This window comes from Drosophila suzukii, chromosome 3 (genome assembly GCF_043229965.1).
Source record: "Drosophila suzukii chromosome 3, CBGP_Dsuzu_IsoJpt1.0, whole genome shotgun sequence".
Classification (NCBI taxonomy): Eukaryota; Metazoa; Arthropoda; class Insecta; order Diptera; family Drosophilidae; genus Drosophila; species Drosophila suzukii.
Window position 1 is genome coordinate 62,114,870 of NC_092082.1, and position 14,544 is coordinate 62,129,413.

General features: G+C 42.4%; 1 protein-coding gene across 1 annotated transcript; it reads left to right on the forward strand.

The window, feature by feature from the left end:
* The first annotated feature begins 15 nt into the window (after nt 1–15).
* Karybeta3 (karyopherin beta 3) lies at nt 16–10,167 on the forward strand. Its single transcript, XM_017079774.4, has 5 exons — nt 16–307; nt 1,914–2,063; nt 2,122–3,216; nt 7,159–8,512; nt 8,965–10,167. The coding sequence occupies exons 1-5, from the start codon at nt 227–229 to the stop codon at nt 9,600–9,602; spliced, it is 3,318 nt and encodes a 1,105-aa protein (XP_016935263.3). The 5' UTR covers nt 16–226; the 3' UTR covers nt 9,603–10,167.
* The last annotated feature ends 4,377 nt before the right edge of the window (nt 10,168–14,544 follow it).

Genomic DNA, 14,544 nt, shown 5'->3' on the forward strand with positions numbered 1-14,544 from the left:
CCACGCGAAATCCGTAAAATAGTTGCTTTGTCACCGACCAGCGAACGGCCCCCGAGAACTCACGGTGACCGCGAACCCAACGAGCAGTGCGCGAAATCGGGACCCTTTGGCAACCCAGCCAGTTGCTCTGCTCTTTTTTAGGCGGCCGCCGTCGCGTGAAGACTGAAGTGAAAATCGTGGTTCCCGCGACTCTCGTGTTTTGATTCATCTGAACCAGCAGGACAAGATGGCAGCGGATCAGGCTCAGTTCCAGCAGCTCCTGGTGTCCCTGTTGTCCACGGACAACGATGTGCGCCAGCAGGCGGAGGTAAGTCACATTGCGACCGGCCGTGGGTCGTGGGCAGGGGCGGGGGATCGCGCAAAACACACTGCCATCGCCTCGAATTTTCGATGCGCAATTCGCAATTTGCAATTTGCGGATATGTGCACACAGTACGCTTCGTGGGCAGCTGCCATCTATAAGATATTCCCGGGCGTATGGGCCTGCGAATCTTTCGGCCGAAATTTCTGACGACTCTGAATCATCGCACAAAACGTGTTTTCGCCCTCCGCTTTGCCGCGACATTCGCATGTGTGCGAGGGAGAGCGCCTGAGGGGCGGCAGACGGGGCGAAGCAGGCGAATAAGCAGAATCGAGGCGGATTGTACAATTTGCATGGCCGCCACACGGTTTTCCACTGGAATAGAACGCCTCGGCAAACGGAAACAAAGAGCAGGTGCGAAATCCGTGACACACGGTCTGGGAAATGCAATCTGTCCGTTGATAAGCGCTCGGATTCCGTTCGATTCCGGCCACATGGCACCGCTTCGCCCCGCCCACCAGACCCCACCCACTCGCCGACCTTGGATAGACGGCGGGCATGGTACCGCTTTGAACTGCCTTGGAATACTGGGTTGCCAAAAATACACGGTTCCTAAGCCGGGTTCCCTGCCACCTTCCGAAACAACCTTGTGGAAGTTTGTAGTTTAGAACCTAATTTTAGGAAAAAGTGCAGACGAGAAAACGGTCCTTAAAGTTTTGAAAGGAAATTGCCTTAAAAAGCTCTCCAAAGCAAAATCTTCAAAAATTCACATCTTGATTCTGAAATACAATAATAGTATTCGTAACGCAAAGAATTCAAAACATTGCAGTTATTCAAACTGTAAACCTATAAAAATGTTATTTTTACATTATTACATTGTTGTGTATAGGTAAATAATAAGTACATATTTATTTAAAAATTGGTAGGGAACAAGTTGTTTGCCAAACAATTTAGATGCTATGAAAAGTAAAGCCACATTTGCAAATAATTATGCAATCGATACAAATCTTCATATAAATTTCGTTACCATTGGAATTATGAGATTAATGAAATCCGAGCTATAATAGTATTCAGTATTTTGTAGAATTAAATAAATAAAACTAGCTAAGTGGTCCAATGTTAAAATTACTTTTTTTTCAATTTTTTTGGTATTTGGATTGTTTACTGACTATACATACGTACTTAAAATACGACCTATATGGTTTAGAAAAGAAAGAATTAAATTGTATTCCAATTTTGTAAAAAATGAGTTTGAAACCTTGTTAAAAAACTAGAAAATAAGATAAAATGTATATATTTGTTAGATTTCATTTATCTTATCGGCAACTAATAGTTACTAATTACAATCAATACTGTACCTGTTAAAAACGATTCTCATAAAATAAGTATAATAAGTACTGTCCTTTGAGTAATGTAAGAGATTCTGAAAGTTGTATTACTTAAATATTTTATTTTATATGTGTAGTATACCTTTTCGATTTTAATAGATTACATTGACGCGAAATTTGTACATTATTGTATACTTGTTAAACCTGAGATTTAAGTAAAGTGAACTTAAATAACACGTAGACCTTCTTACCAATCTCATATATTTGTTGAATACCGATTTCAGGAAGCGTACAACAACCTGGCCAGGGAGCTAAAGGTGACGCACCTACTGGGAAACATCCAAAATGGCCAACAATCGGAGGAAGCTCGCCAGATGGCCGCCGTGCTGCTGCGCCGTCTGTTCACCACTGAGTTCCTGGAGTTCTACAAAGAGGTTAGCCGAGTCTCGTAACGAACCGCTAGCAGTTCTTACTAACATCCCCAACTTTTAGCTTCCCGCTGAGTCGCAGAACCAGCTGCTGCAGCAGATCCTCTTGGCCGTGCAGCAGGAGGTGACTCCTCAGCTGAGGCGGAAGATCTGCGAAGTGGTTGCCGAGGTGGCTAGGAATCTGATCGACGAGGACTGCAACAACCAGTGGCCGGACATCTTGCAGTTCCTCTTCCAGTGCGCCAACTCGCCCACACCCCAGCTGCAGGAATCGGCGTTGCGGATTTTCTCTAGTGTGCCTTCGATCTTTGGAAACCAGGAAGCACAGTACATCGATCTGATCAAGCAGATGCTTGCCAAGAGCATGGATGCTGGCTCCGATCCAGAGGTTAGGGTTCAGGCTGTGCGAGCCGTTGGAGCTTTCATCCTCTACCACGACAAGGAAAAGGAGACAGCCATCTACAAGCACTTTGCCGATATGCTGCCCCGCATGATCCACATCACTGGGGAGACAATCGAAGCTCAGGATGACCAGAGTCTGCTGAAGCTTCTCATTGAGATGACCGAAAACTGCCCGAAGTTCCTGCGTCCGCAGCTGGAGTTCATTTTCGAGGTATGCATGAAGGTCTTCAGCTCGCAGGACTTTGAGGACAGCTGGCGACACCTTGTCCTGGAGGTTATGGTTTCGCTTGCCGAAAACGCTCCGGCGATGGTACGCAAGCGGGCGGACAAGTACATTGTGGCTCTGATTCCGCTGATTTTACACATGATGACCGATTTGGATGAGGACGAGAACTGGTCCACCGCCGATGTGGTCGATGACGACGATCACAGCGACAACAATGTAATCGCCGAGTCCTCGCTTGATCGACTTGCCTGCGGCTTGGGAGGAAAGGTTGTGCTCCCGCACGTAATGAATGCCCTGCCGGCTATGTTGGGCCATGCTGACTGGAAGCATCGCTTCGCCGCCCTCATGGCCATCTCGGCTATTGGTGAGGGTTGTCACAAGCAGATGGAGGCCATTCTGGATGAGGTCATGACCGGAGTCCTGAACTTCCTGAGGGATCCCCATCCCCGCGTTCGCTACGCCGCCTGCAACGCCATTGGTCAAATGTCCACCGACTTTGCACCGACCTTCGAGAAGAAATTCCACAGCCAGGTGAGTTTGGTCTCGATAACGTCAAAACTGTGTAAAAGCATTTTTGACTACCTTTCCTTAAAATTTAATTTATTTATGATGCGTTGTGGTAATTTATATGGAATTGATGTGAAAAAAATTTGCCACAGGCGTAAGTTTTTGACAGTCAGTTTTAAATACTGCGGGAAAAAATTAAGATGAATTTGTTTTTTCGATTCTCGTGGTGTGGTGCACTGCGAATTCCTTACACCCGACCAAACTGTTAATACGGAATATTATCTGAACGTTATGCGTTGTTTGCTTGAAGCAATTCTTTATTATGATGGTTAAAAAAATCGAAATCGGTTTCCACCACAACTGATGCATTGCGCCCAGCAATCGTGATATCATGTTGTTCTGCCTAACACGGCTATAGTTTCGTATTTAGGTCTACACTTTAAAAGATTGTTAAGAATATATCACGCAAATCTACTGAATATTAAAAATTTTTGTTACTATAATAGGTTTCAAATTATATTGGGTAGTATGTTAGTATACTCGAAGAGCCCTTAAACTCGTCTTTCAGTAAAACAGCTCGCATAAATGTTCTGTTCTTGATCGAGAAAAATACACATTTTTCGATCACAGCTGTTAAATGTTATATTGAATAAGCTATCTGATCAAGGGAATTTTGAAAATATTTTATATATAAAATATTCCCAAAACAGCAATAATATGTATAATTTTACCGAAAATAATTTTAAACAGGTGTGTCCTTCAAAATTGTACCGGCAGGCGCTTTGCTCTATAGATGAGTAGGCTTATTATCACCTACCTCTTTATATTAACTTTTAATACCCGACTTTAATTTGTTGAAAGCAAGTGGAGAAAATGTCGCTGTCCCTAAAATCTGAAAGTTTTCATTGAGATATAAGAAAGATGATTGAAAGCATGCCCATTGAAAAACCTGCTCCGAAACAATTCAATTGCTTTGGACGTTTATTTTAAAGGTAGCTTTAAGTTGCTTTTTCAATTGCATTTTATAAAAACGTTATAAAAACGTTTATGAAAATCTATCAAAAAAAGGGTCATTGATACTTTGAACAGTCATGGATGCTATGTTTAACTTGCTAAACGCCTAATCTGATCGAAATGTAGGAGGAACAAAATGTACATTTAAAAGCAACCAAAACAGATTTAAGTAAGCCCTACAATTATTTTTAGTTGTCTCCAACCGAGAGTACAAGTTAGACCAGGCAGTTGTTTTGTTGTTTTTAGCAATGAAAAATCTAGTGTTTGTGGGATGGTCCTGAATATCCTAGATGAACCGCAATAAAGAGGGAGCGATTTGGTCTCGAACAGCTACCTCAGGGAAAGAAGTATATGTGCACTTTTTAATTTTCTTTTATTTTCTTTAAAGTTAACGGTACAGTTTTTGTAAGTACGCAGTTTTGTATTCTTATCTTTTATGAACATCTCCTAATTCAATGGTCCTCTTTGGGCATCATTCGTTGTACCGTTTTTAATAACATGTGCAGAAACTTGTGTTTTTAATAGGAAATAAGTATATGTGCAAATTGAGATTATTGTGTTATTGATAGCGAGTAAGCTAAGAAGTGTGATCTAAAAATAATTTTTAATCAGCGGAACGTAAGTAAAATAGATTGTTTATCCTTGTAGAATAAAATAATTAATATTAAGTTTGATTTTACGGTAGGATGCCAAGTGGTTTACATTTGTCAGAGGAAGATCGCGGCATGATCAAAGGACTGGCTGAATCTAGCCAGACCATTTCTTATATTGCTGCCAGATTATATAGGCACAGGAATACAATTAGTAACTTCCTTAAAAATCCGGAAAGTTATGGAAAAATAAAGAGAAGCGGCAGGCCCACTGAAATCGACGAGCGGTGCAAGAGACAAATTCGGCGTCTGGCTGTTCAAGACATCAAGTCTTGCATGGAGATAAAAGGTCAACTGAATCTTGACGTATTCAAAAGACGTATAAACCAAATTTTGAACCAGAACAAAATGGTTACATATGGTTCTCGCGCCGCTGTACCAAGGCTATTAAAGCGTCACATAACCGCTCGCCTACAATTTGCTGAGCCATACAAATTTTGGTCGGAGGAGTTTAAAAAAGTTATATTTTCGGACGAAAAAAAATTTAATTTAGACGGTCCTGACTCCTGTCAAAAGTATTGGCGCGACAAAAGGCAACCACGACAGGTCTGCCATAAACGAATCACGGTGGAGGATCATTAATGGTTTGGGCCGGTTTTGGGTATGCTGGGAAGTCTCCACTTTGTTTTATACCGACTAGAACAAATGCAGAAATTTATATAGAGTTACTAGAAACTGTGCTCATTGAATTTGCCGGAGACATTTATGGGGATGAGTGGATATTCCAGCTAGACAACGCGCCAATCCACACAGCTCGTAAAACTAAAGACTTTCTGGCAGCTAGAAAAATACCGCTTTTGCAATGGCCAGCGATCAGTCCGGACCTAAGCCCAATAGAAGATCTTTGGGGAATACTTTCTAATAAAGTTTACAAGAATGGCCGCCAGTTCGACACAGTTAATGACCTCAAAAAGGCATTGATCAAGGAATGGGATCAAATAAATCTGACAACTCTGCAAAACTTGGCTACTTCAATGCCCAATCGGATTAATCAAATTTTTATTAAGAAAGGAAAACATATAAATTATTAAGAAGTATATTTAAAATTGTTAAAAAATTGTTCAACTTGTATTTCTAATTTTCTTGCAGTATGCACATATACTTATTTCATATGATATTAAAGTTCTTTATTTAATTTAAAGTTAATCTAAACGTTTACGAAAAATATGTTGTTATTTTTTTGTTAATATGTACTCAAGCAATATAAAAAAAATTTAATCAAAAACCTAATATAATTATTTTATGTTTTTTTTTTAATAATTTCAATGCACATATACTTTTTTCCCTGAGGTAGCTTCTATAGTTTTCTCGTCGTTCTTTCGAACGGGTAGATGGACAGACTATCACGGCTAGATTGACTGGGCTAGTGATCCTGATCAAGAATATATATACGTTATAGTTACATAACTACCGACAAAACTTAAATCTCGACTTAAGCGTATTCTCTTGCTTTTGTATATTACTTTTTAAGAAGATATGGTCCATTAGGGGTCCTATCTGCGCGATTTCTAGTCATCATGTCTGTCGTTAAAAGTATTTTAAACCTTTAAGATATTGATGCTAAGGAATTCACGAGTGCGCTTATGAAAGATTAAATATAGTATTAAATTAAATGTTTTAATTCAGTTGGAATTATAGAAGCTGTTACTCGACTATTTTACGAATCAAAAGTTTCAGTTGACTTTTGCAGACCTTTTCCTAGTACTTACTTCAATAAAAATTCTTACAAATTTAAAATATACCAACATTTGGTTCATACAATTTTCCTCCTGTTTATACCCGGTGTTCGTAGAGTAAAAAGGCCGTTTCCGAGATTGCATACCACATTCAGAAAGTCGGCTGTTTTTTCTAACACCTAGGAGTGTTAGTAAAAACAGCCAATTTGCTGCATGAATATCTCTATCCCTCTCGCACCCCCTTTAGCTGAGTTACAAGTTTCTGATAGCCGAAGCCTATCGACTATTTCGATATCTATTGTTTTTTAATAGAACTCTTGGATTTGTTGCCTTTTTAATTAAGGTGAGTGCTAGGCTTTACTGGAAAGTTGTATACAGTCAATGCATTTAAATGCGACACTTGCAAGCAAGCTAAACCTAATGTAAGCAAGGTATTACAAGTAAGTAAAGAGTCGAACAACTGTTGAACAACATTTTTTTTCACACGCGCCTTTTTTTACTGATGAAATTCTCCTATTTTTACGATGAGGTTTTAAAATAAAAGTTTCTAATAAAACCGATTGAGCCAATTCATGTTTTAATTTGATGCTTTGGAAAATTTTTAATGCGAACCGTATGTTTTGCAGGTGATTCCCGGCCTTTTGTCGCTCTTGGATGACGTGGAGAATCCCCGAGTGCAAGCGCACGCCGGTGCCGCTCTGGTGAACTTTAGCGAGGACTGCCCGAAGAACATATTGACACGCTACCTGGACGGGATCATGGCCAAGCTTGAGACTATTCTAAACTCGAAGTTCAAGGAGCTTGTGGAAAAGGGAAATAAGTTGGTTTTGGAGCAGGTAGTGACCACAATTGCTTCGGTTGCGGATACTTGCGAAGCCGAATTCGTGGCCTACTACGATCGCCTTATGCCATGCCTTAAGTTCATCATCCAGAACGCAAACTCGGATGATCTACGCATGCTACGAGGCAAGACCATCGAGTGCGTAAGCTTGATAGGATTAGCGGTGGGCCGTGAGAAGTTTATAGCCGATGCCGGAGAGATCATGGATATGCTATTGGTCAATCACACCGAGGGAGGAGAGTTGGCTGATGACGATCCGCAGACCTCCTATTTGATCACTGCCTGGGCCCGCATGTGCAAGATCCTCGGCAAGCAATTCGAGCAATATCTGCCCGTCGTGATGGGTCCCGTGATGCGAACGGCCACCATGAAGCCTGAGGTGGCGATGCTGGACAACGACGAGGTGGAGGATATCGAGGGTGATGTAGACTGGTCTTTCATTAATCTTGGGGAGCAGCAAAACTTCGCGATTCGCACTGCTGGCATGGATGACAAGGCTTCAGCCTGTGAGATGCTGGTATGTTATGCTAGGGAACTTAAGGAAGGATTTGCCGAATACGCCGAGGAGGTGGTGCGTCAAATGCTACCCATGCTTAAGTTCTATTTCCACGACGGTGTCCGCACAGCGGCTGCCGAGTCGTTGCCTTACCTTTTGGACTGCGCAAAGATCAAGGGTCCGCAGTATCTAGAGGGCATGTGGCTGTTCATTTGCCCGGAGCTGCTTAAGGTGATCAACACGGAACCGGAACCGGAAGTGCAGTCGGAACTGCTCAACTCATTGGCCAAATGCATTGAGACCCTGGGACCTAATTGCCTTAACGAGGATGCCATGAAGCAGGTTTTGGAGATTATCAACAAGTATGTTTTGGAGCATTTTGAGCGGGCTGATAAGCGATTGGCGGCCCGAAACGAGGAGGACTACGACGACGGCGTGGAAGAGGAGTTGGCCGAGCAGGACGATACTGATGTCTACATTCTTTCCAAAATCGTGGATATTACACATGCCCTCTTCCAGACGAACAAGGCTCAGTTCTTGCCCGCCTTTGAACAGGTGGCCCCGCACTTCGTCAAGCTGCTGGAGCCCAGCCGATCTGTGGCCGACCGCCAGTGGGGTCTTTGCGTGTTTGATGATTTGATCGGTAAGTTTTTTTGTTTTATTGTATTACGTGAGGTTTAGTCATAGTTCGACTATATCCGTACAGGACACTTTTCATCACCTAACTTTTTTACAAAATCGATCTCAAAGAATCTGAAGATACACTTTTTGGAACATTTTACAAATGTCAAAAGAATAGAAAAAAAAAGCAAATGAAAAAACGAATAAACGTACTAATGAAATATACAAATAATTCATATTTTACCCGTTACTCGAGTTTAGTTTTTTATGAAAAGTTTCCAGTTTAGGGTTAGAAATCCTTTCGCAATTATTAAAGTTTAGACGAGGATTTTTTTGTCAACCAGTTAAAACTAGAAATTTATTAGGTCTTGGAATATGCTACGATTATTTATTCATATTAAAACAAAATATTTTGTTGGTTTTTATATTTTTAAGACTTACAGACGAAACTATTTTTTATTACATTATTTTCAGAATTTTGTGGACCCGCTTGTGCTCCATACCAGCAGATCTTTACGCCTGCCCTGCTGCAATACGTTGGCGACAAATCCCCGGAAGTGCGCCAGGCTGCCGCCTACGGATGCGGAGTGCTCGGCCAGTTCGCCGGCGAGCAGTTCGCACTCACGTGCGCCCAGATCATTCCACTCCTGGTTCAGGTCATAAACGATCCCAAGTCCCGCGAAATTGAGAACATCAATGCGACGGAGAATGCAATCTCGGCGTTTGCTAAGATCCTGATGTACAACAAGTCGGCGTTGACCAACGTGGACGAGTTGATCGCGGCATGGTTTTCTTGGCTGCCGGTTTCCGAGGACCCAGAGGAGGCCGCCCACATCTATGGCTATATGTGCGACCTGATCGAGGGCAATCACCCGGTAATCCTCGGGGCCAATAACTGCAATCTTCCGCGTATCGTCTCCATCATCGCTGAAGCCTTCTGCACCAAGGTTATAGAGGCGCAGAGCGCCACGGGCACACGCATGCTCACCATTGTCAAGCAGGTGGAATCCAATCCTGATGTGATGGCCGCATGTGCCAGCACTCTCAGTCCAGAACAGCAACAGGCTCTGCAGGACGCCTACCGGGAGTTGGCGAACGTGGCAACCGCCTAGAGCATCGAAAACCCACTGTTCTCCAGACCTAATCCAGTCCTGGCGACCTTGGCAAGGAGGAAAGGATGGAAGCTTGAGCTACTCGTTATCATTATATTTCATCTGACCGAAATTGTCGTCGCAAATGCATTATAAACTATACGTTTAAAATATACATACACGCATACTTATATTTATGTGTACGATAGAGTTATCCGGGTGTATAATTCTATATATATTGTGATTTCAATCAAAAGAACTTCTCCCGAAGACAAAAGTCTGCTCCTCATTAGAATTTGACATGTTGTTTGGATCGCATCCCAAGGCCATCACAATCATACACAAATTCCAATAGATTATTTTCGTTACTCATTTTTTCATATGTTTTTCATATGTGTGTATATTCGGCCCGCACGGCCGCCTCCTCTCCCTGAAAACAAAAAAACAGGATGTAAACGTTGTCCGAATCAAACGAAATGTAATTTTGTGCATTCGAAACTAGATCCACAAAAATATTTAAAGGAATAACATTTATTGTATTTTAAAAATGATAAAAAGAACGAAATAAATAACACGTAAAACGAAATTTTAATTGATATGGGTTTTTATATTTTTTTCGCAGGTGTAGACCATATGTTGTTTCTAAGACGGAAACATACAGTTTCATGGAAGAAACATAGCTAAACAAGTGCAAGAAAACTGGCTCATGCTATCTTAAATAGTTTTGAATGAAAAATGGCAGGTGAAAGGGAACTGTAAGGTTGGGGAATTGAATTAAAATTTTCAAAAAATGTGAGCGATTCCTTTTCAAGTAACTGTCGACTAATATCATTAAAACAAATAATAGCACATCTACTTATATTTTGAAGTTGTCTGAAAAATGAAATGATTAAAAACTTAAGTTGTCTTAACTAACAATGTAGACTGATTTAGTCTAAAGGGCCCTAATAATTATTGCTGGCTGATCGTTTTGATGAAGACGGGTTCTGTTCGAGACTCGTCTTAGATTCCTAGCGAGATTGTTTGGGTGCAGTGTAAGTTTGTTATGGAAGGCCGCTTTCATCTTTAACCTGCTATATGTCAAGATCCCGGTTGTTATGTGCTAAATGATAAGGAAATATGCACAAGTTGTAAATTTAGCAAAGCTGTTTACATTAGGACTGATAACGATAGTCGAAAAATCGATACAACACTATCGACGACTCGTGAGTTCAGGGAGTCGTGCAGCTTGGACAAGTCATGGAACTGGTTCCTTAAACCGGATAACTCCCAAATGAACCAAGGTTTAAATTCGGAAAGTTTGAGTGGTTTTTGGGCTAAGAGAGGCTTGAAAAATTGAAACAAGCAAGGGTGTTTAAAGGGCAAATATAGTTGGTCGCAGACGGTTCTGGTGGACAAAAAAAAATATATAAGATTAGAAGTCAAGTTCCAGTGAGTGATAAAAAAAAAAAAATCCTTGTTAATGTGAGTGTAGTTGAAATATAAATATTTATAGAATATTCCGTGAGGGAAAAGTCTGGAGCAGGAAAATATTCTGACGTAAGGAGAGACGAAGACCAGCCACCAGGAGGAGATCTACATTTTCGACAGGAAAATTGGCCGCTCATCCTCGGGTGGCCCCAGGTTTTTATTCGCCCCTTACATTTGCCACAGAATTAGCAAAAGGTTCCCGAAAGCTACAAGCGGCAAACCAATTCAAAAAGCCGAAAATTAATACAACAAAATTTGAGACTGATGATATTAATTATGTAACCCGCCCAAATTAAGTTATTCCTAATTATATCCATTTAAATTATTTATTTATTTAACCTATTTATTTACTATTGGAATATTGTTTATTGTTATTTATTTATTTATTTATATATATATATATGTGTTCCCTGTGAAAGTGCGGTACCGTAGGTAGGGTTATAAAATGTTAAAATTTAAGCAAAAAATTATGAATTATAACGTGAAAACGAAATGAAGTCGTGTGAGTAGAGATTCGTGTTGGGGGTGAGATGAGTTAGGCGAAGTAGCAGGATCCACCGACCAGGATTGGGAGATGTGTCCAAATGATGTTGAAGGATACACTCATGGTTGGGAGGGACTCCAGGACCACAATAAGATCTGTGTTGTCCAGTCCAGATGTTCGAGAAAAATCCGTCGTGAAATTGCCAGTTGTCCGCGTTTGAATTTCCGTTTTGTTTGTTTTTTTTTTGTTGTGTCTGCTGCGTAGACAACAGTGTTGGTTGTTCCCCTCCCTGGGATGTTCGTTGACTAGCCGGCATATACACTGCGCGAAAAGCAGGACACGACAAATGGCGCCCAATGAAAATTTAAGAAATTAATGAAATGGAATCGATAAAAGTAAAAATTTTCAAGCATAACGTAAAAAGTGAATACTCACCAGAGAATGTGTCAATAGAAAGCGACATCGGAAACCAGCTGTTTGGACCGTGGGCGGGCGTAGAAAGTCGAACCCATCGTAGCCACAGTGAGTGAAATCCCGAAAAGTCCTTTCTGCTGAGCACAATCCTTGCTGAGAGAGAGAAGACCGACTAGAAGTGGACCCATGACCAAGTAAAGCGGGACATGCGAAGCCAGGCTAGGAGGTTCATCAGCATATGAAATAGAAAAAGAAAACAATTGTCTTTTTAATATGTTGTCGGTGGTAAAGTAAATGTGTAATAACTTATTTAAATTTGTTTGCTATGTTTGGAGTTGGTGTGGTCCATGTACGCTGTGAATAAAGTGTAACATCGTTGCCCAGCCAGTTTCAAGTAAAGTCTGAAAGATAAGGAGTAAATTAAATTATTGAAATCGTTTAAATACTTGTGAAAATTGACACGAACGGATTAGGAACTGAAGGAAAGGAGAGAAAAGTTAGTGGATAATGTAAATAGCTACGTCTCATCCCCCCCCAGATTAGAAAAATTTGAAGAGATAAGAAAAAAACAAATATACATGAGAAAGGAACTAGGATATGCCAAATAGTGATAGGAATAGGGTTCAAATCGGAAGAAAATTGAGGAGAAGTTTGGAGTTCATCCGGAATAGGGGACCAGCAGGTATGACTCCGCCAGTAACTCGCTCACAAGCTAATCAAGAGGAGAAATTGGAGAACATATCGGCACCCGAAGGCATGGAGTCGCTAAGGGAGCAGAATCCTGAAGGAATTGGAAGCGGAAGTCCAGGAGAAGCTAGTGGTCTTCAAGCGGTAGGCGGAACCGGGGCCATACCAAAGTCTTTGCCATCTGAGATAAAATCAGGTGTTAATGCGGCACTGGTTCAAGCTCAACATACGTACCAGGTGGGAATGTCGACGGAGTACGAAATGTTTAAACAGCAGATGCAGCAGGATATGATGCAGTTCATGAAGGACATCAATGACTGCATGGCGGAGTGGCGCAGGGATTTCGTGAAGGAAAAAGCAGCATGGCAGGCATCTACGCAGGTTCGCCAGGCCCAAGGACAGCAAGTTGGACAGGGCCAAATACCCTCTTCGGGGACGCCGATGCCGCCACCTCATGGCCTTGCCGAGCAGCCGCGGGCAAATCCGAGTCAGGTGCCACCATTCGACCCGAGGATGCTACAACAACCTCCGCCAATCATACTGCCGGGGGTAAGTCACCACATGGGTTTCCCGCCGCCAACATCTGGGGCGCTGTCCGAGAAGCAGGAGATAAATCGCCACGCATCGGAAGGGTATCGGCAAACCGCCTGGTCGACGGAGCAGGAACCAAGGAGATGGAATGGGTCTCACATGACGCCGCCAGAAAATCCTCCTGGAAACGGCGGGGCTCATATCAACTTCAATCCAGGACCGGATCAGCGTCGGTCAAGCGGGGCAGTGGGCGATTCTGCGTTTAAAGCCGGCCAACTGCGGAAGTGGGGGCTCAGTTTTGATGGAAGTCCCAGAAGCATGCCCGTGTCAGAGTTTATATTCCGCCTCGAACATCTCCAAAGGTCGTATCAGGTGCCGTGGAAGGAGGTCCTAAGAGAATTTCACGTGTTAGTTGAAGGACAAGCCAAGGAATGGTACTGGATGTACGTGAGGTCAACGGAGAAGCAAGAGTGGACTTACCTGAGGTACGCACTACAGCAGCAGTTCCAGAGTCACCGATCCAACTTCGAGCGAGAGTATGAGCTGCGAGAACGGAAGCAGAAGCCGGGAGAAACGATCGAGGTGTATATCCAGACCATGCTAGCGCTCAGATCTCGACTAGAGATGCCGTTTTCCGACTTTGACCTAATAAAAGTAATAAAAATGAACATTAGGGATCAGATTTCGAGAATTATATACCCGATATACATCACTAATATGGATCAACTCCGACATGAATGCCACGACGCGGAGAGGATATTGGCGACTCGGTGGACCCGACATCCCAGCAACCTCGAAACTCACCGAGGGTATAAAGATCGTCCGAGGATCGATGAGCTTTGTCCGGAATCAGTCGGAGAAGAGAGTGTACCTGGAGAACAAGAGGAAGTGGAGGCATTAGCTAGACACTGGGAGACCAACAGGGAACGACAGCCACTGACATGCTGGAATTGTGGAACCGTGGGACACCCATTCAACGCGTGTGAATCGGAGGTGTTGAAGGTGTTCTGCTTCAAGTGTGGACTACCCGGTGTGAGGACTCCAAGATGTACTCGATGCCAGACGGGAAACGGCATGAGGAGCTTGGGCAAGAACGAGGAACCACGCTCCAATCCGTTTGCCATGAACAAGTGAAAGCCTCGTCAAATTGCATGCCTAATGATAAGGATAGCTGTAAGGAGAATAAAATTAGTAAAATTATGATAAACATAAATAGACCAGAACATACCATTAAATGGTCGACACGTGAACCGATAGCAGTCCGAGAAGCACATTACCAAGAGGTCAGGAACCGAATATTTGGGAAAAATGATCCGGACCGGAACATTTCGCCAAAAATTGCCAGAGCCCGTAGGAGAAGTCAGCAGCGGAAGGCAG